A 25,479-nucleotide genomic window follows, 5' to 3' on the forward strand; every position below is an offset into this window, starting at 1 on the left:
TCGCTTCCGATAGCGAAGAAAGTGACAGAGGTTATTGAAAACGAAAAAATTTCGATTGACAAATTAGTCGGTATTCTCAACACAGCAATTATAGGACTTGAACAGCGGAACTTTGTAACTGAACAAGAAATTATGTCTGTTTATAGAATTAAAGAGAATGTATTATCACATAAAAAACGAAGCAACTTAAACAACTTACATTGAAAGAATTGTTTAATAAAGTAAACAAATAAATATTAAGCTTTTTTTTTTTTTTTTTTTTTTTTTTTTTTGTAAATTTTGATACCCTTTAGATCATAATTGTTCTTTATTTCATAAATTACGGTTTCATATTTTTAATTTTATAATTTCTGCATGCCATCTTACCAGATTTAAACTGATTATCTATAATCCGGAAAAATCGATAATCCGGAATCGCCGAAGTCCCCACGTGTCCGGATTAACCACTTTTGACTGCATTAAGTTGTGCACTGTATGTTTTAGAACCAAACTTAGATAAAAGATTTTCTTTTAACTTTTCCATGACATACCTTTCAAAGACCGAATAACTTTAACAGAAACAGGAAGCAATTTTTTAGCAAACACAGTCTTTCGTAATTCACTTAACTTAAATAACTTAAAAGATTCTTCTAAATCGCAAATGAATGATTCAACTGAGTATCTATCAGAATTCCGAAACACTTTCGAAAATGTAGCGAAATATTACTAGGCATCATAATGTTTTGATCTACTGAATTATTTATGGGAGGCGATTCTGACCGAACAGAATTATCACCATCATCCTTATCAGAATCGTAAAGACTTTCGTTTTCGGATAACTCATCATCGTCATCTTTTTCAGATTTTAAAAGCTTAAAATTACTTCAATATTCGATCACAGTTTTTATCAGAATTTGACTCAGAGTTAAAATGTAACAAATTACACATAGAAAAAAATCGTTTGCAGAGAAGGTTTGAAATAATTTTTGTTTTGTTCCTTCAATGTTAAAGTCAGATGAAAAACCACAAACATTATGCAATCTCGCTCTATATTTCCTATCAACTCGAAAGTTATGAACTTAAATTGAATGGCCATCAAGATCAAACGTCATACTATAGTAAAACATAATGAAGAAGATAATGAATCAACTATTTACATACAAATACGTATGTGTTTTTATTTATGCGTCGAAGAAAAATTTCATAAATAAGAGAAAACTAGCTTGTTATTATTTATTCCCAAATTTTGTTCTACCTGGTAAATTTTCTCTGAAAACTTCGAAAGTTTTCCTGATTTGTTTATTTTTTAGTTTCAATTAACGTTATTTAATGATTAATGTAAGTAAAATATGAAATCTTAAGAAAAAAGACCTTTTCAACAAGCATAGAGAATATGCTAATTAAAAATCATTCCTGGAATCAGAGATTAAACTCTTCTTATTTATCAAACAGCCATATACAGAGGGTGTTTATACATTTTTAGAACAATTTCAGTGCCATTTAATTAGTGTTTAAAATGTAAAGAATATTTTTTTAAATGTTCATTCTGAGAGCCTTTTTTCTGACTATAAGTCTGCATTGTGATTTCCATGGCTTTTTATAAAACTTTCCAAGGGTATTGATTTCTATTCCTCTTCCACTACTTTCCAGGTCTATCCATGGTGATGGACTTGTGCTTGGAAAGAGCTCTTTTCAAGAGACCAAAGGCACAATAGTTCATAAGTGAAACATCAGGGGCCTTTGCAGGTATGGGTATACATGAAATAGAAAAAAGTATATATGGTATACCTGAATAAGTCATTTTTTTTTTCAAGGAATGCAGTTTTCGAAGTAGGACTTGTTTCTTTGTCTTGACGAAATTCCACTCTTTGAAAGTCACTGGGACAAAGAAATCGAATTTATCGGAAGTAAAATTTTTACTTGATAGTACATTGAATTGATTTTAATATTAATTGCCCATTCTAAGCAAATCCTGCTCCAATCATAAACCCCTTACTAAAACTTTCTTTGCATTGATGGAACCAGGTTTGTACATTTTGCTCTCTTTGTTTTTGATAATAAATAGACCATTTTTTACTGCAGTCATTTAGATAAACCCATACTTCATTAAGGTACTTCCATTTATCTCCTGTTAAATAGTTTTCATTCAGGATTCTATTAATTGTTCTGCATTGAGCCACATGCCTTAGCAAAAGCAGGTGAACATTGTTTTTTAGCTTTATTTATTTATATTTAATATTTGATTTATTACTGCTACAGATATAATTACAGACCTTGCAAATGATTTCTGAATTGGTGAATTTTCTTTTGTTATCGACAATGTAACTTTATAAACATTCAAAACAGTGTGTATTTTTTTCGGGTATTTATTTGGAGTCTTATTTCTATGCAGAAGTAATTACTGCCAATTTTTCTCCTCCCAAATAATAATGCTGCTTATTTTGCCCTTAGAAATTTCAATATCATGCACTTCACAGCATCTTTTAATTATGGAATTAGAATACTTCTCTTCAGAAAACATAATAATGTATCCTGCAATCCACAGCATTTTTACATCCAACTCTTTCTAGGTTGTAGCCAAAAATTTTTATTCTAAAACATTTGCTTTTTTGAAATTCTTCATCAAAATTGTTCTAAAAATGTAAAAACACCCTCTGTACACATAATGAAAATTTTGACATAGAGCATGATGACGCTAGTGCATACAAATGTAGAAGCTGTTGTAGCTGGTTAGATGCTTTTTAATTCCTGAGAAACACAACTAAATTGAAAAACCTGCACACCTGCTCTTGAATAATTACATTTGTACATATCTTTTTTTATCATATATTTGAAGTAAAAAATAGAAACAGTGGTAAGCAGTAACTGCAAATTAGAACAACAAAGCCGCGAAGAAATGTATACATTCCAATATAAATGTTAGGTGAAAAGTAATACAGTTATACTTTACATCTATTGATTAATATTATTACTGAATGTAATTTGCCTAGCATTTTGTTCGTACATGCGCCATCAGCATTATATAAGAATAATATGACAACATTTTAATTCTAAAATGATGCAGCTTAAAGAGTTACGAAAGTTTGATTTTAGTATATTGCCTGTATATAACAGCGAGTTTCACAACTATAGCTCAATTTTTTAATTGGTTGCATATATATTTTTATAATAGAATGTATTATTTTAGTATTACCTACAATATTTTAAAAGAATGTTTTTAATGTCCTTCTTTTAGATTTTACTATTGCTGATGAGCTTGATAGCTGGAACCATGGCTTCAGTATACTATCATCCGTACCATCATCACCATCACAAACTGCAGTACTACCACCACCATCCTTACCACAAGCATCATCATTATGTAGAACATCCATTTTATCACTACTTGAAACATCATCATTACCATCACCCTCACAAGGGCTATCCTTACTATTATGATCACCACTATCATCACAAACATCACCACCATTACGATCCATATGGTAAATACTACTATCATCACCATCATCACTAAAGTTTGAATCTTTTAGTGACCATCTTCAAGGATTTTTATTAAGCTACAACAAGTAGAATATCTGGAAGTTGTGCAAGCAGAATATCTTGGTGTGCATTTTGTTAAAGATCCTTTAATTTGCAATAAAGTTTAATTTTGGTATAGAGTTTTGAAATGTGTTATTAAACACAAATTTAGCAAAGCTTTGATTGGTCAATAAGTTCAGTTTTTCTTTAGATCAAATCTACTGAATGCTGTTAATTTTAAAAAAATTAGCATTATCATTTAAAGTGTTACTAATTTTGTAGCATGAAGCTTACAATATTAATAAATGTTTTAAATTTGTAAGATATTGAAAATTAGTATTAGCAGAATGAAAAAAAAAACTTTCAGCTTAATTTTGCAAGTCTGAAATAAATTTATTGAAACTGTTTTTCACAACAAAATTACAAGAACATGTACTGAATATAGGAATTATTCTGAAACATATTGCACTTAAATATAGTACACTCGGAGTTAACTGAGGCAATATCATGATGTCCATGGTTAACTGAAAATTTCAAACAATGTGAGACCAGTTAAAGTAGTTAAAAAAAGGGGGAATGTTGCACTTCCTTACATTTATCTCCCCCTTTTTAATAAATTTTGTCATCTGAAAAATGAAAGGGGAAACTTATGCAAGTAATTTAATTTCTGAAGAACACGGTTACAGTAAAAACAAAAGAAATGAAAAGGAGTCATGGCTAAATTACTGGTAACTATCACAATATTATTTCTATAAGAGAAACCTACAATCCAATAAGAATACATAGTAGTATTAACATTACATATCTGATAGATATTGAGCTGATAACTGATGGCAATTGAGAGGGACATGTCATACAGACAGTAATGTGTCCAGCTCGATTTCCTTGCAAAGCCCAGGGTAAACTCACATGAATGAATTTTTAACCACCGTTTCCAAGAGGGACATAGGAGGAACAAAGAAGAAAGTTAATTGAACAAAAGATCCAGATTCTGAAGGATCAGACACAGCAGCTGTAGCTAAGGCTATAATAAACTGCAACATAAATAAAAGAAGGTAAAGTAAAATCACATGTTAAAAGTTTTTCAAGTAGAAGAACACCTGCTACATCCTGCTAGCTCCACGAAGATTCTCCACAAAATATGTTTCAAATAATAAATGCAATGAAAAATAAAATGAGGAAAATGCTAATAGAAAATGAATACACTGAAAATCAAAATAATCAAGGGAATACAATTTGCCAATAAAGTATCTTTCAGCAGGAAAAGGCTAAGCACAATATACAAAGGGTAAATTACTTGAATAATAATAATAATAATAAAAAATAATAATAATAAAAAAAAAAAAATAAAAAAAAATAAAAAAAAAAAATAAAATAAAAAAAAATAAAAAAATAAAAAAAATCAGAAAAATACTAGATGGAAAATTTGTGAAAAAATATGATAATCCACATTATAACTAACTGTAAAGTACTGTTAACAATTTACCTGAACTGCAAGAGTTTCAGTTAGAAAAATTTCATTTCACTTCATAAATTAAATCAAAATCATTAAATCATAAAATCCTTAAAATAATTCCATAAATTAAATCAGTTTTCAAAGCAAAATGAATACAATGTAAATAATACAAGAATGCACACCATCTGAAATGCAGAAATTTAATTATACATGACATTAAAGAACGATATTTACAAAAGGAGGTAAATGATGTTAATGAGTTCAAACTGATGTTAAAAAGTCATGCTTTGTTGTTTATTGTAGGTTTATACAATCTGAATTATGCACAATTAATTAAATTACATACTGTTACATATAATATACTCCAAAAAATATAATGATAACATCTGCTATCATTGCTGCTACCTACTTTTCTTAGCATTGTTTGTAATTTTTGTTAACAGTTGTATTAAGTTGCTGGTTTATGATATTAATTTTTCCTTCACTCCACAGTAAACACTCTTAGATTATTTTTAGGTAGAGTCTGGTTCATTTGCATCCCAGTTAACTGAGAGTCGACTTCAAGCAACTTATTTCACTTTCAAGAAATAATAAAATTAATTAAAATTTTCCTTCAACTTTAGAGGATTCTGTAACAAGTCAACTATTTTAATAAAAACTGACTGTACCTGTAAATTAAACTGAACCAAAGAAAACGGATGAAATATGCTTGAAATACATGGATTTTTATATATATACTACATACATACAGAAATTTAAAAAACAGCATATTGAATATGTTCTTTCAATGATTATAAATTACATGGCATACAAAATTAAATATATTTACAAAATTTACATATTATTATATATACAAAATTTATACATTTACAAGCATAATTCAAGCATTTTAATACAAATTAGAAACCTTAATATTTACATATTAAACAGAAATTTTATCTCACATTATGTCTTCATATTTGAGGTTATTCATTTAAGGCTTCATCATGAAAAATTATGCATTTTTTATTTATACAAATTATCTGGAAATCTAAGAGCTAGTTAAAATCAAACTGTATATGAAATTTTTACAGAAATGCATAATATGTTGAATCTACATACATTACCAGGTACTAAATAATTATGAAAATAATACTGATAAAACTTTTGTAATTTCAAAACTTATGAATAACTAAACAAATACAAGCAAATATGTGGCTACATGCCATTAAACAGGAAAATTAACTTACAATAAAATATACAGGATGTATTATAAAAACATTTAAAAAAATTAAATATCATTAGAACTCATGTTTATTATTTAATGAAGATAACTTTTAAAAATTATTATAAGGATGGCAATTTACGTAAACATTAATTAACTACTTAATAATTTGAATAATATTTTGTTTAACAACACAAAATCTTATTCAAAACGTTTTTTTAGAGGGGGAATAATTGGAAACAAATATAAAATTTTAAATACAATCAAAAGTACAAATGAATTAAGTTTACAGAGTTCTTACTGTTGAAAGTAATTTCTAAACACAAAAATGATTTATTTAGTATATCAAAGTGCCACTCACAGAAACTGAAAAAGTTGTATTTTAAAACATTCATCCCCCCCAAAAAAATCACCCAGCTTTCAATAATAAGCACAGCTATAGCACATATATTCGAACAGATGTTCAAAATTAATTTATCATTCCATAAAAATGTTTCATACAGATGTATGTCCAAGATAATTTACTATTTACTGTCATAATTACATGGCAATTATCAAATCCCACAATGCATTGAGAAATTAAGTAAAGAAAATACCTGATAAATTTGTTAGTATTGTTTGCACTTATTTGAGATTTCTTTAGTTTTGGTTTCAGTTTCTTGGCTCCATAGTTGGTCTTTTGGCTTAGTTCTGGCCAAGTTGCAGTTTTCAGTTTGTGGAGTTTTCTCTGTGAGTCTCAATTTCTATTTCAGTTTAGTGTTTAATTATTTTATAAAACATATCTGGTTCATGTTACTGTTGGTTACTTAGAAAGCTAAAGCATACATTAATTCAGAAGTCAAACAACAAAAATCAGCATTATATTTTCAAATTTTCACAGGACTAGTTTCGATGGTTTTACCGAACCACCATCATCAGCTGCAAAAGCGTAAATGAACAAGATAGGATATAATAGTCAGATATCCTATCTCGCTGAGAGAAAATATAACACTGATTTTTGTTGTTTGACTTCTGAATTAGTATTTGTTCGGCATGTTATTGTGTCTTAATTAGAGCATATGTTGTTTACTCAGTGTTTATTTATTTCTTGGGAGGTTGCGTACACTTTATTACAAAGTTAGAGAAATGGGTTGTAGTGATACTTCACTCTTGCTGTTTGACGTTTGATTTTTCTTTTTTCTTGGGGGGGGGAGGGGGGTAGTTAGAGCTGCATTTAATTATTTTTTTTTACTTTAATTTGTTTAACTTAATGCTTACTTTGTAAGTAAACTTATAATTATTTATCACTGATCTCCATGAAAACTAGTTTTGATGATTAAAATATAAGTACGGCATGTAGCTAATGTATTGGAATATGCTGTTTTTCTGCAAAAAAGTTTTGTTGAACAATTTTGTGTCGCAAATTTTAACTGTAATAATGTAATCTAATTAGTTACTATTAAGGTTTCCATTTAGCTGAAACTATTCTGTGACTAGTTTAGTGGATATTTATTTTTGGCAGTTAAAAGATTTTTTGTTTTTCGATGCTTAGATTTTCTCACGAAAGAGAGAGCATTTTTTTCAGAACATCTTGGCAGAAGAGGGGGTTTCTGTGTTCCCCAACTGATTGTGAATAGCATTTATGATGAGAGAGAGCTGCTGTAGTAATTTTTCATTGTGCTACAGGAGATTTTGTTTACTGTGTGATAAAGGAGAATTTAATTGGCCTCTTTGCTTCACTTTTGTGAATGTTGAAAATAATGGATAAATGAGTTTTTTGAATGGAGGGGCATCTGTAAACTCTTTTTTTAAGGGTAGCAGTAATTTTATCTCTTGTTGTTCTCCATTGTTAAAAGGGGTCGAATTTTGTTATGTACTTGTTTGGGTTGACTCACTTGTTGCAGGTGTCCAACTGATGTCTGTGCAACTTTTCTATTTCTATCAGGCAAGGATGGCAATACCCAATAATAGAAGTTTTCTATTTGTTGGGAGGAATTAAAGAAATGATTTTTAAAAAAAGAGAGAAAATTCTTCCGGTTGGTCAAACTTAATTTTATGTTTAATTTTCTGGTGGGTGGAGAAAGAGTTTTCTTTAAGGCTTGTGTAGGAGTTTAGAGTCAGTTTTGGAGTTTTGGTTTAAGTTTGGCCTAAAATCTTCTAGTAAGAAAAAGTAGAACTGGGGCCAGCTTGTCTTGATGTGAGCTGGGGTTTTTTTTTTTTTTTTTTCCCCGACTGGAGACTATCGTGCCTAAGGAGTGGAACCAGCGCTCTCTCGCTACGGGCTCTAACTGGTTGGGCGGCCGTGAGGATGAATGACTACAGCCCTACATTCTATTTCAAATAAAAATGAAATTTAGCACATATTTAAATGCGAAAATTTTCAAGGTTCCTGATGTTGCTCTCTAATACTTGCAGTACAGAGGGCCAACATGCCTTTTTGAAATAACTGTTGATTAAGATATAAAACAAAAATGTGTTAGAATAGAAATTTTCCGGCAGAGGCTTTGTGCTCAGAGTTATCTACTAAATTTATTCTTCTTCCAAAATTTGCATATAAGCAAAACATGGAATGAATGCATGTAAGCAGACTGTTGACTGAAGTAGATATTTTTGCACCTTCCGAAAAGAATCCGTTAAAGAAGTTGATGTTGTTTTTCAATTGTGGGTTTCTGTGAATTTTTTTAGGCCATCAAATGAAATAAGCAGGACTATCTGTTGGATTTAAAACTTCCTAATATCCAGGCAAGGATGGTAATACCCAGTAATAGAAGTTTACTGAATGGACTTCACCCTGTGAGTGATAATTTTTATTCATGCCTTTTTTTTATTTAAACAGTGACTAAGTAATGATCAATTAAATTAATATACATGTAAACTAAGTGATTAGAAATTTTAAGTAATGACCAGTTACTTTAATGTGAATGTAAATGAATGAATAGAAAAGTTGTTTAACCATCTAAGTTTGTGAACTATGGAAGGTAAAAGTACTATTACAATAAGATTAATATGTATAATGAGGGTATTTTATGTAGTGAATTGAAAGTTACATGTTTAAATGCATGTTAAGAAGAATATTGTAGGGAACTTGATCAGTTAATCTTCCCAGTTACTTGAATGTTTATTTAATCTAGAAAATTAATAAATATGTTAGTGATTTAATATGTATTATTTGGTCTGTCCAGTCACTCCATTTGTTTGAGTCCATGGCTTTTAAAACACATTGGACTAATTAACTTAGGTTAACTATTTTTGTGAGTTAAAAATTATGCAATGCTTTTTATGTTATAGTACTAATACCTTCTTTGGACACTTGTTATTACTACAAATGATGAATATTGATGAATTATTTGGTTATTTGAATGTGCCGAGGAACTATTTAAACTATTGAATTTTATTTTTATGGGGAACTGATTGATTGACATGTATGAATATTTCTTCTCTGGGTTTTGTGAGGTTTTGAATTAATGGAATTTAACAGTTTTGCTGTCACTGGAGTTATTATGAAATTGATTAAATATTTAGTTTATGTGATTTGAAGGGGTTTTTTATATTTTTTATTTTATAGATAGCATTCTTATTATCCGAACACCAGTAAAGATTTATTCTTCTTTAATTTCAGGTTAATGATTTAATAAGTGTAAATTTGAATTTTGATTTAATTAATTGATTTTAAGGATATGTTTATTAATTTAATTTGGGTTTAGATCAATCACACAGTTCCTCCAGCATAGTATAGGCATATCAGAATTTCCATTTTAATTTTAGTCGGTTACCAAGTTTCCTTATTTTTATGGCACCAGCGAAAATCAAGTTAAATAAGACAACCATTTAGTTTGCAAAACACCTAAAACTATGTCATACAAAATTCTTCATTATTTAACACCTAGGGTACAGATTCTGAGAATTTTAAATCTTATTATTGTAAAATATACATACATATATATTGAAATTAAACTATGTTAAATAATCAAATTATAACCTTCCAAGTATAACATATATGCAAAGGAAAACGTTAAGAACTAGTTTTTTATTATATATATATATATATAAAACTTTAGCAAAAGTGAAGTAGCTAGGGCAAATGGGCAAAATATTCAAACAGTCGGATTGAGCTATTTTTGCTCTTGTCAGGGAAATGGACAAAAAAAAAAAAAAAAAAAAAAAAAAAAAAAAAAAATTACGATTGAGCATAAAAACCATTGTTGTTGGGTGGACATTAAAAAGGATCACACAAGTTTAATTGGTTGCAGGTTTTGGTGACATGCAACCACAACTGTACAAAATAAATCAAAACAAATTCAAAAAAGTCAAATTTTGAAGTGACCATGTTCAGGTAGAGGGTGATTATAATTAAAGTTGTAATTTCAAAATTCTTTAATTTTAAAACTACTTGTCAAAATAACTTGATATTTTACTAGAACAATCGTGAGACAATGGCATTGTTGTTTGGCGAAGGGAAAAAATAGTTTCAAAATATACCGATAGATGGTGCTGTCAAGGTTCCCGTTGCTGTTGGTATGCAAATTACTAAGACATAACATGCACACTGCAGACATAGCTAAGATAAAAGTGCAGAGCCCTAACGACAACATAACATTTTGCCTGAGTGTTTCATCATGACTCTGACGAAGAAAGATCATGCTCTTTCTCATAAAGCTTTCCTATTAGAATTGTGACTGTGCGTTAACAGCTATCTGGAAGTTCTGGACATTAAAAGGCATAAAATCCAGCCCAATGACCACATATGGCCTGCAGAAAATGATAGATAAATTTAATCTTGCTAACCTGAAAGCACGTGAATCATTTGCATTACAATTTCTTGCCCGGACAGAAGTGGCTAATGAATGGCCTTGGAACATTCTGTGGTCTGACAAAGATCATTTCCATTTGCAAGGTTCTGTAAATACGCAAAACTGCAGGACATGGGCGACGAAGAATCTGTTCCCGCTACAACCATTACCTCTTCACTCTGAAAAGGTCACTGTGTGCAAAATAATGGCAGCATTTGTCATTGGTCCATTCTTCTTCGAGGAAATTACATCTGTGGTCCCATTACCTACGCAGTTACTGGCAAGTAGTATGAAGCACTTTTGCATATGTCCTTCCAGCACTTCAACTACGTCAATATATGGATCGCACTTACTCACACAAGATGGCACTCCTTCAAACATTGCTACTCGTGTGAAGCTGCTGCTGATCGCTCATTTCAGAGATGATAGAATCATAAGCTGTCATTTTTTAAGTCATGCGGCTGTCACGCTCTCTTGACTTAAAACCGCATGACTTTTGGGGATATCTGAAAAATGTTGTTTACAGTGGGCGGATTGCGAATCTGACCCACTTGAAGGCAAGCATCATGCACCACATTCATAGCATCAGCACACATACCCTCTGATTTGTTGTGGAACATGCAGTTTTGCACTCCCAATTAGCAGTGGAACAAGGAGGAGAGCATATCGAACAACTTTTGCATTAATCATCTGTAAGGTGTTTGTTTCGTGAAACTTCTCTTGTCACTATCGCTGTTTTCTCTGCAAATATGTAGCTTTGTCATTTTGCTAATAAATTGTCGCAAACCCTTGGAGTCTGTTGTTTCCTTTCAGCTATACATCCACAACAGCAATGTGAACACTGACAGCATCATCTATTGACAAATTTTGAAACTATTTTTTCCCCCTTCACCAAGCAAAATTCCATTATCTCAGGATTGTTCTGGTAAAATATCAAATCATCCTGACCTGTAGTTTTAAACTTAGAGCATTTTGAAATCGCAACTTTAATTATAATCACCCTGCATATTTAAAATTTAATAGCTCTAGGCATCACTGTTTTTCTGCAGTATGAAGAATATACATACATATAAACATATTCTTCATCATTTAATAGTAGAGATAACATTAATTGTTTACAGGTTAGTAGTTTAAATATGAATTTTCTTATATTTTTGGAGAGGATTGATTTGTACTTTTTAAAATTTTTCTGGGTTTTAGAAATTATTCCAATTAATTAATCACCTGTAGTAGCATTCTTATAAAATTAAAAGTTCAATTAAATTCCACAACAACAGTTCAATATAAGTTGTACAACTGTTCAAGTGAAAAAAATATAGTAGCAATATATAACAGCCATTGTTTATTTAATAATCACACAAGTGAAAATAGATCCACTTATTTTCTTACTATACTTTTCATTCAATATGAATAAAGTTCAAATAAGCTTTCAATTCTTCATTTTCTTGGAACTAGTTGTCTCACATTCGAACACTTGTAAGGAATGAGTTTCAGATAACATAGTACTCATAAGATTATCCACTAGGGGAAAAAAGTTTTTTTTTTAATTTATAAAATAAAACTTGAAGGCAACAAAACATAGCTCCATAAAAAAAAATCAAAATTGAAAGATGCATCAACCAGTTTCAAAAATTAAAAATGAAATTAATTTTTTTCCTACTAAAAAACAAGGTGAATTATTAAGCTAGTGACAAACATAAGCTTGGGGGTTGGAGTATAACTACAGTAAACTGGTCCATGTTTTCTGTACAGTCACCTTTTATCTGTACAAGTTTCTGAATGTAGGGAACTATGCTTGGGAGCCAATCACATTGAACAAAGAGGTGATAAAATGACTGTGATGTATGTTCGTATGAATAACAGGCACAAAACAGCTGATAGGCATAGTCAATTGTTATTATAAATGAAAGTACATGAATAAGAAGCATATATAAAAATCATACAGCAGATGCTGCTAAATGTGATCAAAGTTAATGTTATCATTCAGATATTGTTATCAATTTGTCAAACTCCCATCTCCATTTTTATTTCTCAAATTATTTACTAAAACTGCTATAATCCTTTATATATATGTAACCCAGATATGACTTTCAAACCCAATGAAAACTCTACACCTAAATGTGGCAAATCCTTCTCAAATTTGATTCTCCATGTCTGGTTCCTTTCCTTCTACCCCAGAGTTCTTTTGTTCAACATTTGTTGCTTACATTCCCCAAAGGCCAGATATGAAGCAAAGAAAACTCTAAAGCAGTCTTCGGCAACCTGTGAATCGCAGGTCAACGAGTGACCCATTTATCAGTCCTCTTTAATGAGTGACCCTTCTAGAGTTCCGAAAATAGGGCAGTGAAAGTTATATATGTGAAAGTTAATCATAAAACATAAATATGAAAGAAGCACTTCATGAATCCATTAAAAAAATAAATAATAACATTAATATTTTGTTCGATTACAAAGTTACAGTAGCAAACATGGATTTTTATTTTTAAAAAATAAAAAGTGCAACATAATTTCAAGGAAAATTTGATAAATTTGCCAATGTCAATCCCTAATTAAAAAAAAAAGGGCTTTGCCATTTTGTCTGCATTCGCTTCAACTTAAAAATGTGAGCAAATATTTTCACACATGAAATTTATTTTAAGTATGAACAGTAGCAGCTTAACTACAGAAAATTTAGATTCTTATATTTGAGAGACAACTAACTATAAGCCACACTTGACTAAATTGACACCACAAGTTCAGCATCAGGGGGGAACCAATGATATCAAATAATTTAGATAAAAATAAAGTGAATTCAGTTATTTTGTTTTTATAATAATTAAAATTATAATTTTATGACTATTCTAAAATGAAAATACCACTGAACTAAAATACAAATATATTCTTAATGCACATATTTTGGTTGATTTTGTTGACCCGCAGCCGAAAAAGGTTGCTGACACCTGTTCTACACAGACATTTACAATCTGGCCAGAATACTAGATATTTAGACAGAAGTTTACTTTACTGTACTCAACCAGATGATTCACACTATGCATATTACTCCTAGCAGCATCTCCTCAGACAGGATATAAATAGTGATAGCCAATGCCCATTGTTGAAATGAGAAAATATAGATGACACTGCTTTGCAGAAGGATGCATGTAATGTAGAAATTAAACGAGGAACAGCATATCAGTTCATTAGGCAGTATGACTCCCAGAAGGTCAGTCCATGTTATAATAGGACATTTGTATATGTGTATATAAAAGACATAATAAATGATAAAGAACCATCTGATGCTTTGTGTCCCTGTTCGGCCGCCTTTGTTTTAATGCTGTTTTCATAGCCATTATCCCCCTATATATATTCCTAATATTAAAATTAATTCTTTAGGAATCAGCTATAGTTATGGATTGGCTGAATAGTTCACCAGTCTCATTCTTCTAGCCATAGTTCAGCACATAATGTTAATAAACAAATTTAAATTTTTTTTAAATATTATTTACTAGTAAGGGTATCACATTATTAGAAACTACAGTAATGTAGAATAGGATGGGAAAGGTGACTGGCACATTCTGCATTTAGAATTCTTAGGTCTTAATTTAGAATAATTTTAGATCAAGTGCTTTTATTACTTGGAATTCTTTATTTTATATCTTTTTAAATATTTGAGATTTATAAGTTTTTTCCTAAGGCATATTTAAAAATACATTTCTGCTAGCATGAAAAACTAAACAATAATATAATAGGATCAATGCATATTTTTATATCTTTCTAATTAAAAGTACAAATTTTTGTAAAAGATATTTGGTAAAAGAAGTTTTATTATAATATTTATTTAAAATATATAGCACCTGTTTTCTAAACAATATTGCATTTTCCCCATTTAATTTTATACCTTATTTAAAACTTTTCATAAAATATTATTTAAAACTAATTAAAACTAATTTTAAAATATTATTTATTCATAAAATGTTATTTATACCTTATTTAAAACTTTTCAAAAAATGTAAAAACAACCCAAGTACCAACCTAACAAAATTTGATAAAACCATACAACATAATTCAATCTTAGAATAAATTATAATATTTATAACAAAATTTATTCTTTTAATACAAGATAATACTGAACCATGACTGGTAACTATTAATGTATTACCCTCCACCATAGTTGTTATAAAAGATGTAATTTTACACAAAATATAAAACATCATTTTGACAATCTAGAAATTACTTACAATGAGGATATGTTCTCCGTTGTACATTGCAACAACAAATGAGGAAATTACTGATTTTGCTAAAGTCACGCTCTACAGCTTGAAGTTTCTCTAAACTAAAATTAAAAAATAAAAAATACTGAACAGAAGTTTTAAACATAAATTGAAATAATAGCAGTCAAATAATAACAATCTCTACAGTTTGAATTTCCAGCAAACTAAATTAAAATACTATACTTACCTAAATACAGGGTAAGATGGGTGTTTTTTCCCCAAATTTTTAATCCAAATTAAAATTTGGGCTGTCTTAAATTGTGTATTAACAAAATGTTAGGCTGTCTTAAATTTGCGTATTAACAAATGTACCTAAAAATGCTTCCATTTCCAAGTACATGGAATAATATCTCACACAAAATACCTTCATGTATTCATAACAGGAAATATAAATGAATTTTCTTTCGGAATTCATTTGTAGGAGTGAGATGTTAGGTTAGATTATCTGAATATGGCAAAGCCACGAGGCTATCAGCCTAAGATGAAAGATGCCTTCATGGAGAACTTTCTGAGGAAAACTGGCTCTTGTTCATATTATATACAGAGAAAACTGTAAAAGCAAATCATGAATGCCAGACCATTCACCTGAATTCAAACTCAAAACAGATCAAACTACTAGAATTCAGTGTCTTAACTACTCGGCCACTGGTGTGGTCTAAAACTGGAAGGAAGTGACAATGAGTACAGTAAAGCTAGCATAAAAACCACTATCAGAATATATAGAAACAAATCCTATATTTTATTATTTCATTTCCAGAGGATGACATTTTTCCAAAAATGTCATAAGTACAGAAATCACATCCCAATTCATGTTGTAGAGCCATAAAGCAATATTTATTTCTATACGCTTAAGAAGAAAAATATCTCCAAAATTAAATTTTTTGCGAGTCATTAAAAAATAGAAGTCATCTTAAATTCAAGATTATATTATATTGGAAAAAGTATGCTAATGTTATTCAACATTATCTCTACAATTTGAAGTTCCCCTCAAGTAAATTAAAATAATATTATTGAATACAATCTCAACACCTTAAACTCCCTCATATACATGCACATATATATATAAAGAAAAAATATATATATAAACGTTTTAAATATAAGTTTAAATATTGAACACAACCTCAAAGTTTTTCCCCCCTCTCCAATCAATAAATAAAATTTAATCATGCACATTAAATAACAATTATATTCAAAGCTCTTTTTAGTTTATAAAAGTAAGTAGTATCATTGAAAAATTATGCATTATAGACCATATTGATTTAAGAAAGGTAAAGCTAAGCTACTGATGAAAGCTTTCTCTCATAAAAAGTCTCTCCCTCTCTCTATATATACATATACACTACTTGACATTGAAAATACAACACCAAGAAGGAGTGGCCTGAAAATTGCGCAAATTTCAGGTAGAGGCATGTAAATAAGTTATGCAAATGATGCAAAATGTACAGCTCTCCAGTGCATAATGAAGAAGTTATAAGGGAAGAAACCTGCAGAATGTTCAATTTTCATACTTCATTTCTGCTGCGGAAATCATCATAGAAAATTTGTTTTTGTCTCAGAGGACATGTGCATACTTGCCAACCTATGACACTCAAAAATCCGGAGATTTTTTTAAAGAAATTAGGAGATTTTTCACAATGTTAAAAAGACTTTTTAAATGTTATAAAAATATAGTTTTTAATAATGAATTAACTTTAAATAGTTACTAATTCTTAAATGCAAGCAACACAAAAATCCCTTGCACATAAAAAACATTTTTATTACTTGCAACGTTTAAGGCAGGGAAAAAAAAAAAAAAAAAAAAAAAACAGACAGTTTAATTTGTTTTTGTACAAATGTTATGAACACTGGCAGATTTTACTTTTGTTAAAAAAGAAATTTCATAATTTTGTTCATAGCAATTGCCACATAGGCCTGCTTTCGCTAATAAAAGTTTTTCTAATGTGTCATCACTAATATTAGATCTAAATTTAGTTCTCGTTTTCGCAACAACACTGAAAATCCTCTCACACTCCGCATTACTATGGGGAACTGTCAAGATGGCCAACATAATTCTAGATAGTTCACTATATTTTAAAATTCTATCAGCACCTTTCAGTTTTCCAATTAAACTCCACTGGGTGTCAATCCTAGATGATTTTATAATTTCATCCAAGTTTTCTAATTGTAAACTGCAAAACTGCAACTGCAATATATCAGTGGCAACATCAATATCATCATCTTTCATGACTAAATGAAGTAACACAGGAAATCTGTTCAAAAAGTACCTTATATCAGAAAAAGATGCATTTGCTAGAGCAGAAACATCAGCAACTTTAGCATGCAAAATCACTTCATCGTCGACTGGAAATTTATGTAGTATGCTATGATTATGTAGTATCCAAATAACAGCCTTGAGCTTGCTTTGTGCTCATTGGCTAATATCTGCCTGATGACACGCAGTGGAGCTCGATGTCCATTGGAGAACTGGAGAATGACGTTTCTGGATACGTATGCTCTCACTCACAAAGCGGAAATTCTCATCCGATTCGCAAGGTTTTGTTTAAGATATAATCTAGAGATAATTCAGTTGCTTTCAGGCGTCCAAAATCACTTATTTTTGTTCATATAACGAAGTATTAAGCCATCCATAAAAATCGTGATAAATTTTAAGAATAAGAAAAAGTCGGGAGAAATATATTGTAAACCGGTCGAAAATCAGGAGTCACCCGCCTAAATCGGTAGAGTTAGCAACTCTGCATGTGTAATAGCAGAGAACGCTAGGCCGACACTAACGGAGGCAGTTCCAGCAGAGAGACCATTTTAGGGGGGGACATGGTGATTGGACTGAGAAGGGCAGGTTGGTCCATATGGCAAATCTCAGCTGAGAGACACCTGGACGCATCACTAATGCACTGGCTGTGATGACAATGTTTGGAACAAGGAAATGTGGCAAATTCGAGGGGTGCAGGTGCAGACAAAGTGAGGTCAGCACGCATGTGGCACACCCATAAGCCACTTCTGCCTGTATTCTGCAACATATATGAGACACCCTGATGTTAATATATTGACTAGAACCATTTGCTATCAATTGCTAGTGGTAGCTAGTGGCTTGCACTTGTGGCTTCCGTTAAGAAGACTGCCACCATTGACTCCACATCAACCAATGTCTGCTATGGCCAACGTCTGCTATGGTATTGGTCTCGATGTGGATAATGGAATGGCACAGGTTTGTGATCTCAGAAGAGTCAAGCTTCTGTTTATCAAATGATAGTCGCCATATACGAGTGTGGTGTCAATGTGGAGACAAGTCCAATCCAGCAGCAGTTGTGGAATGCCTCACCACGTGACAATAGGACATCGTGGTTTGGGGTGCAATTGCGTATCATTCCAGGTCACCTATAGCTCGTACTCAGGGTAATATGACAGTTCAATTATACCAGGGTTCATAGCCACATTTTAGTTAAAAAATAAGCACCTATAAGCACTTTTCAAGCACATTAAAAAAAATAAGCACCTGTCTAATTACATTATACACAACTGCATAACCTTAAAAATTAGACTCGTTTTTTAAAATATGAGAAATGCAGTATTTATTAAGAGAGAATAAGCATTACCTCAACCATGGAAAATAATTACTTTTTTTTAAATTTTAAATAACAGTTCAATTTACAGAACTAGTTTACAATGAGAGGGGAAAAAAACTATGCAGAACTAAACTATATTACAAGATTTAATGATGAAATTTCAGTTCAAAATAGAGGAAATAAATAATAATAAGGCATATTTATTCTATTCGCTTGGAACTTAATAATAAATACAATTTATTTTTCCACTCATATTGATATTTAACTAATTTAAATCTAAATTCTGAACATTTTCTAAATTTTCATCGTATATCAGTAGTGATGGGCAACTTCGGTACTTTCTTGTACCCGGTACGAGAGTAACAGGTACAGACAAGTACCCGATACAAAACACCCGTGATTCAAGTAACCGTTACTTTGAAAAGTCCCGAAAACCGATTTCAAGTACCGAGTACCCAAGTAACGATTTGGAGTACCGAAGTAACGAAATACCGGAGTAACAGTTTGCTGCACCGGAGTACCCTAGTAACGGTTTGCTGTACCGGAGTACCCTAGTAACGGTTTGCTGTACCGGAGTAACTTGTAACGATCTGGAGTACCAAAGTACCCTAGTAATGATTTGGAGTACCGAAGTGCCCTAGTAACGATTTGGAATACCGAAATACGCAGCTAACGATTTTGCACACTGAAGGAACTCTGCCACGTCACCACGTGTTTGATTTTATCTGTACGGAGTAAGATTTTGAATATCAGAAAACATGTCAACTACGGAAGTGTCTGAGGAGCAGGCAATTCATGTGCACAAGGAGCGCATATCACCATTTCGCAAATACAACCAGATACTACTGTCCTCGTACCAAAACCGAAGTGAGCTGAACCCTCATTGATCCTCCAGTAACGAATACTGAAATACCGAGAAGAGACGCATATTTTCATTACAAAGTAGCGAATACCGAAAAGCATCCGTTTTGGTACAGAAGTAGCGAATACCGAAAAGTGCCCATTTCGGTACAGAAGTAACGAATACCGAAAAGTACCCATTTCGGTACAGAAGTAACGAATACCGAAAAGTACCGATTTCGGTACTGAAGTAACGGGTACTTGGACGTACCGATTTTCAGTACCCGTTACAAAATACCCGGTTCGGTAGTACCAACTCATCACTATATATATCAGTTTTCCCTTAACAGATATTGCAAGCAAAGTAATTTAAGTAAAAAAGAGGAACATTTCTGAAATCAGAAGACGGAGATTTGCTTCATGCAGTCATCCTTTAACAGTAAAAGCTTAACTACCCGCATACTTGAAAATTGGCGATTATTCGGACAGTCGAGCATAACTTGAAAAAGAGAAGCAGAGGGGGGGATAGACTGTAGCCGTTCTTTAGATTTTTCCGCTAAATAAATGCTTTTGACATTTCGATATGTGCATCGTATAAAAACAAACCAACGGAATAGAAAAATATTCTGCTTTGCAAGCACAGTAAAACTCTTTTAAGTGTTCATAAACAAATCTTGGACCAAACATCAAAATTAAATATCTGCAAAATATCGCAAACGTTATTGCTATTCAATCCAGATTAGAAAGTGACAAAAACAAAAAAAAAAAAAAAAAAAAAGTCTGTTGCTTGTTTTGCAGCGAACTGCAACAGTTTCAACATTAGAGATTTTGCAGAGAAAGGGGAGAACCTCCCAACCTTTGTAACGTATAATGTATTGGCCAAAAAAAATGAAATTATTTTGATTATTCGATTACTTTCCCTTTATTTAAGCCATTCCAAATATTATTCCTTAGAAAGCTAATCTGTGTTAAAACACAACCATTTTTGGAAGTTTACTATACTTCAACAGTTACTGCAACTATGCTATTATAAACATTCATACATATACTCATTACATAAGCATAACGATCATAATAAACATGAATATGAACTGACCAAGCAGAACGAGAATGCAAATTATTAAGATCTTGATAGAAATTCAAACGTGTGTAGTATTTGGGTGGGAAGAAAAGAATGCCGAATGTACCGGAATTTTCTACTTCTTTCGCAATTCTTTGACCAACAGAACGACGGGCACCTTTCTGTACTCTCCGCGCACACCAAAGGTTATGTTAATGCAGAGAAATGGGGAAAAGCTATTTCCGGGAGTATGATTCACCATCTGATATTCCATATTAGGAAGAAAAGTTGTTTATTTAGTTTCGGCTTTGGTACGGGGAAAAATTGCGCGTTCATTTAAAAAAAAAAAAAAAAAAACTAAAAAATAAGGGCTTTAAAGAAAAAGTAAGCATCTATAAGGGCCTTTGTATTTTATTTTCAAATATAAGCACTTATAAGGACCGCTACGAACCCTGTATACGCAGATGTGCTGCAGCCAATAATACTCTCCTACCTTCAGAGAGTGCCCAATGCCCTTTATCAGCAGGATAATGCATGACGACATTCTGCTCGCATCAACCAACGTGCTCTGCAAGGTGTTCAGATGCTTCCCTGGCCACCGTTCACTCTTCTCACCAATCAAACACATCTGAGATGTGATTGGATGCTCTGCCATTACCACATTTAGAAGACGAATTGTGGCGAATGGTTGGCAGTGAATGGAGAGCCATTCCTCGGGACATCATTTGAAGTCTCACTGTCTCCATACCTAGATGTGTTGCTTTGTGTATTGCTGTGCAAAGTGGTTCTACAACCTACAGAGCCGATGCTGTTCTCGCTCTATATTATGCATATCATTTCATGCTGCCTCTCTCTGCTTGCCAAGTTTCATCATTTTCTGCCCGCTTCTTCTTGTGTTGCATTTTCAATGTTGAGTAGTATATATATATATATATTTCAATCTTAGTAGAAATTCTAAAACATGGTATAAAATAAATCGACAGCAAGAAAAAATTTTAAAAATATGACCTCAAACAATTTTAATAGCCATTAAAATGACACGAATAGCTTTCAAATCTGAAGTCACACAATTATGGTTTAACACTCATCATTTTTTAAACACATTTTTAATAAGAGAATTAAAATTTTAAAAAATACTGTTCAAAGCATAAAATGGTACTTGTCTTCTGTCTAAGGCTGCCTTGGTAAGAAAGTGGATTATGCACCTTTTTGCATGAGAAAGAAACAAATGATCACTGATCTGTGCATATGTTAGAATAATATTCTGGTATGTTTATGCATCTTATTTTTTTAATAAATTGCTCCTAAAATTGTATTAAGCAAAACAATGAACAGAGCTTTTCAATATGCTTAATAAATATTTTCAGACATGTTTATACAGTCAAAAGTCGTTAATCCGGACTCGTCGGGACTTCGGCGATTCCGGATTATCGATTTTTCCGGATTATAGATCATCAATTTAAATCTGGTAAGATAACATGCAGAAATTACAAAATTAAAAATATGAAACCGTAATTTATGAAATAAAGAACAATTATGATCTAAAGGGTATCAAAATTTACAAAAAGAAAAAGCTTAATATTTATTTGTTTACTTTATTAAACATTTCCTTCAATGTAAGTTGCTTCGTTTCATGTGATAATACTTTCTCTTTAATTCTATTAAACAGACATAATTTCTTGTTTAGTTACAAAGTTCCGCTGTTCAAGTCCTATAATTGCTGTGTTGAGAATATCGAATTTCTCAATCGAAATGTTTTCGTTTTCAATAACCTCTGGGTCACTTTCTTCACTATCCACGAGGAACTTGATTTAAATCATATCAAAGAAGGAGTAGATGAGATGAAATACTACACTTAGTACGGAATTATAAACCAAATAAAATAAAAACATCTGCCCTGAAGATAAGGATAGTGCTGACAGATCAACTTCCAATCAGCAGTGTGAAATTGATAAACAGATTTCGGATTTCAAAACATACTTTCGCTTTGTAGATACAAATTACATATTAGTAAATATATATCGGAAATTCTATTTGACATAATCTTTCTAATCTATCATAATCTAATAATGACGTTTCTGTCCCCCCCCCTCTGCCCCAGAGCAGCGTGAAATTGATAAACAGATTTTGGATTTCAAAACATACTTTCGCTTTGTAGTAAATATATATCGGAAATTCTATTTGACATAATCGAAAGTTCAAGCTTACTTTTATAAAATTGCTCTAACAGTCTGCAAAAAATAATAAGCCGGATCCAATTCGAAGATTAAGGAACAACGCAATCTGCAACATTAACTGAATTAATTTTAGCTTAGCGTATAACTCCATTACACATTAAACGCGCATGCGCACAAACATATTCGCAGCCGTAAGGGTCTTACGCGCTCTCGTGAACGCCTGTGCGCATGCGTGAACGTGACGCATGCGCAGAAAGTTTGTAGCTTTGAGGTCCGGATTATAGATCATTCCGGATTATGGGTGTCCGAATTAACGACTTTTGACTGTATATAGTATTATTTTATATAAATTTTCTGTATAATTGCATTAAACATGATAATTAATGCTCATATAAAATAAGTTCCATAGAATTATGCTGTTATTTTAAATAAATTGCTGACAAAATTGTTTTAAATATTATAATAAATGCAAATTTATATCAAATATACATAAAGTAACTTGTACAGACACTGAAAAATGCAGATTTATCATTTACCAGTCAGTATTGTTTTTATAGATATATACAACATTTGGCAAAAAAATTGCACTTTCTTACACCCAAAATGTGCCAATGCCACTCAATAAAAAGGACAAGTACACATAAAAATTATAAATAGCAATCAAATTTTGCTAAAACAGAACATGAATGATCAAAACACAATGCATCTATATGAGTCCCAATGGACCCAGGATGCTTTATTACCAAATTTTAAGGACCAATTTTTTTTAATCAGTCCTGGTGGACCTGAAGTATATTTTATTAACCAATATATCAATTACTAACACATCTCAACTTTCTTTATTTACAACATTACCTTCTTATGGAAAGGAATTTAAATGGAACTTTTTATTTGAATTTATACAGCTGATTCAATGGTAGAAAAACAAAATAAATAAAATGTCCTTTATCTAATATGGAAGAAAATTAAAAGAATTTTCATCTATCTTCCATTTTGTAAAGTGCATTGCTCATCAGTTTAACAAAGTGGATCATATCAAAAGCAATTTACTTTAAATAACATTTTGTAATCATTGTTATTTAACATCATTCACATTATGAATAAAATATGTTTCTATCATCCTATAAAAGTCAACACTGACATAAAATCAGAAACTCATCAGAAAAAATCTAATTGTAATGATGAAATTTTAACTTCAGTGTATAAACCTCAAAGCCACAAACTTTTTTTTTTTTTTTTGTATGCTTTACGCATGTGTGTTTAATGTTACGCATGCGCGTTTAGCACAAAAAACGAAGCAACTTAAACAACTTACATTGAAAGAAATGTTTAATAAAGTAAACAAATTAATATTAAGCTTTCTTTTTGTAAAAATGTGGATTTATCATTTACCAGTCATAATTTCTCATGACTTTAGATCATAATTTCTCTTCATGCACGTAATGCATTTACACATGCGCATTTAGCATAAAAAACGAAGCAAACAACTTACATTAGAAGAAATGTTTAATAAAGTAAACAAATAAATATTCAGCTTTTTTTTTTTTTTTTTGTGTGTGTGTGTAAATTTTGATACCCTTTAGATCATAACTGCTCTTTATTTCATAAATTATGGTTTAATATTTTTAATTGTATAATTTCTGCATGCCATCTTACCAGATTTAAATTGATGATCTATAATCTGGAAAAAACTCTAATCCGGAATCACCAAAGTCCCGTCGAGTCTGGATTACGGACTTTGTACTGTAATAATTTTAATAACATTTATCATACAGATGCCCATATGTAATTTCAGCATAGTTAATTTACCTTCAAAAATTTTATAACAGATAACAGTAGCCTACACTTTTATAGTTCAGACAAACACAAGTTCTACCCTTTTTATACTTCTTATTTTTATTTGGCTTCATGGCAGAGATCCACCCAAAGCTTAAATTTTGCTACAGCCCAGCTTAGGTATTTCTTCATTTTTTAAATAAATCAAAACTCAAACCAGAGCACACTTTAGCCCTAAATAAGAGAGATTTGGCACTGCTTTTATGAAACTGAATCCCATTTTCAGCAAAAATTTTTTTTGATCTCAAAAGTTTTATTTTAGTAATAAAATTAAATTAAAAAAAAATTCTAACTTCTGAATACATGCTTCTTTTTCTCTGGCAAACAAATCCCCCACCAGGGAAGTTAAAGGATTATTCTCCAGGAAGTGCAATGAATTGGTGACCGCTGGTAAATTTTTGTCTCAATGCCTTCCTGTAGAAAAAACGCATCTGGAGATGTTTTGGAACAATATAACCAAATACAGGAGATGAAAACTGTCTTTGTTACTTTGTTCTCAGCTAATTCTGATTCAGAAGACCCCCCCCCCCGAGTCACATTCTACTTAGCTAGAAGATCCGAATGTGTTAAATTTTTCTCTCTTTGAAACCTACACATCCCCTATTAAATCATACTATCATACCTACACATCCCCTATAAAAATTTCTTCTCTGTTATAATTTATAGCATCTTCTCTCTTCTCATTAGCAAAACTTTAAACATCTTCAATTTTTCATTCGTGTGTTGGAAAAAGAATGGTCTTTGTTTTGACCATTCCTTTAAGTAGTGTTTAGTTATATTGCATATTCAAGGCTTAAATTCAGCCAAAGCCCAGCTGAGCTATTTT

General features: G+C 31.2%; 2 protein-coding genes across 4 annotated transcripts in view; one reads left to right on the forward strand and one right to left on the reverse strand.

Moving 5' to 3' along the window:
• The window catches only part of LOC118193671 (uncharacterized), a 119,580-nt gene extending 115,941 nt beyond the window's left edge, over positions 1 to 3,639 (forward strand). For all 3 annotated transcript variants that reach the window (XM_085824959.1, XM_085824958.1, XM_035364793.2), the window contains exon 2: positions 3,215 to 3,639. In XM_085824959.1, the coding sequence (XP_085681085.1) occupies positions 3,215 to 3,417 (203 nt within the window). In that variant the 3' untranslated portion in view covers positions 3,418 to 3,639. The remainder of the gene's footprint in view (positions 1 to 3,214) is intronic.
• Positions 3,640 to 3,870: 231 nt separating this feature from the next.
• Positions 3,871 to 25,479, reverse strand: part of LOC118193663 (gamma-tubulin complex component 5-like) — a 125,941-nt gene continuing 104,332 nt past the window's right edge. The window contains exons 21-22 of the mRNA XM_035364785.2: positions 15,145 to 15,239; positions 3,871 to 12,448 (exon numbers count right to left, since the gene is read on the reverse strand). Of these exons, the coding sequence (XP_035220676.2) occupies positions 12,357 to 12,448; positions 15,145 to 15,239 (187 nt within the window). The 3' untranslated portion in view covers positions 3,871 to 12,356. The remainder of the gene's footprint in view (positions 12,449 to 15,144; positions 15,240 to 25,479) is intronic.

Source organism: Stegodyphus dumicola, chromosome 10 (assembly GCF_044657685.1).
Source record: "Stegodyphus dumicola isolate Sdum_Otavi_A_Nest chromosome 10, ASM4465768v1".
In the NCBI taxonomy this organism is placed as follows: Eukaryota; Metazoa; Arthropoda; class Arachnida; order Araneae; family Eresidae; genus Stegodyphus; species Stegodyphus dumicola.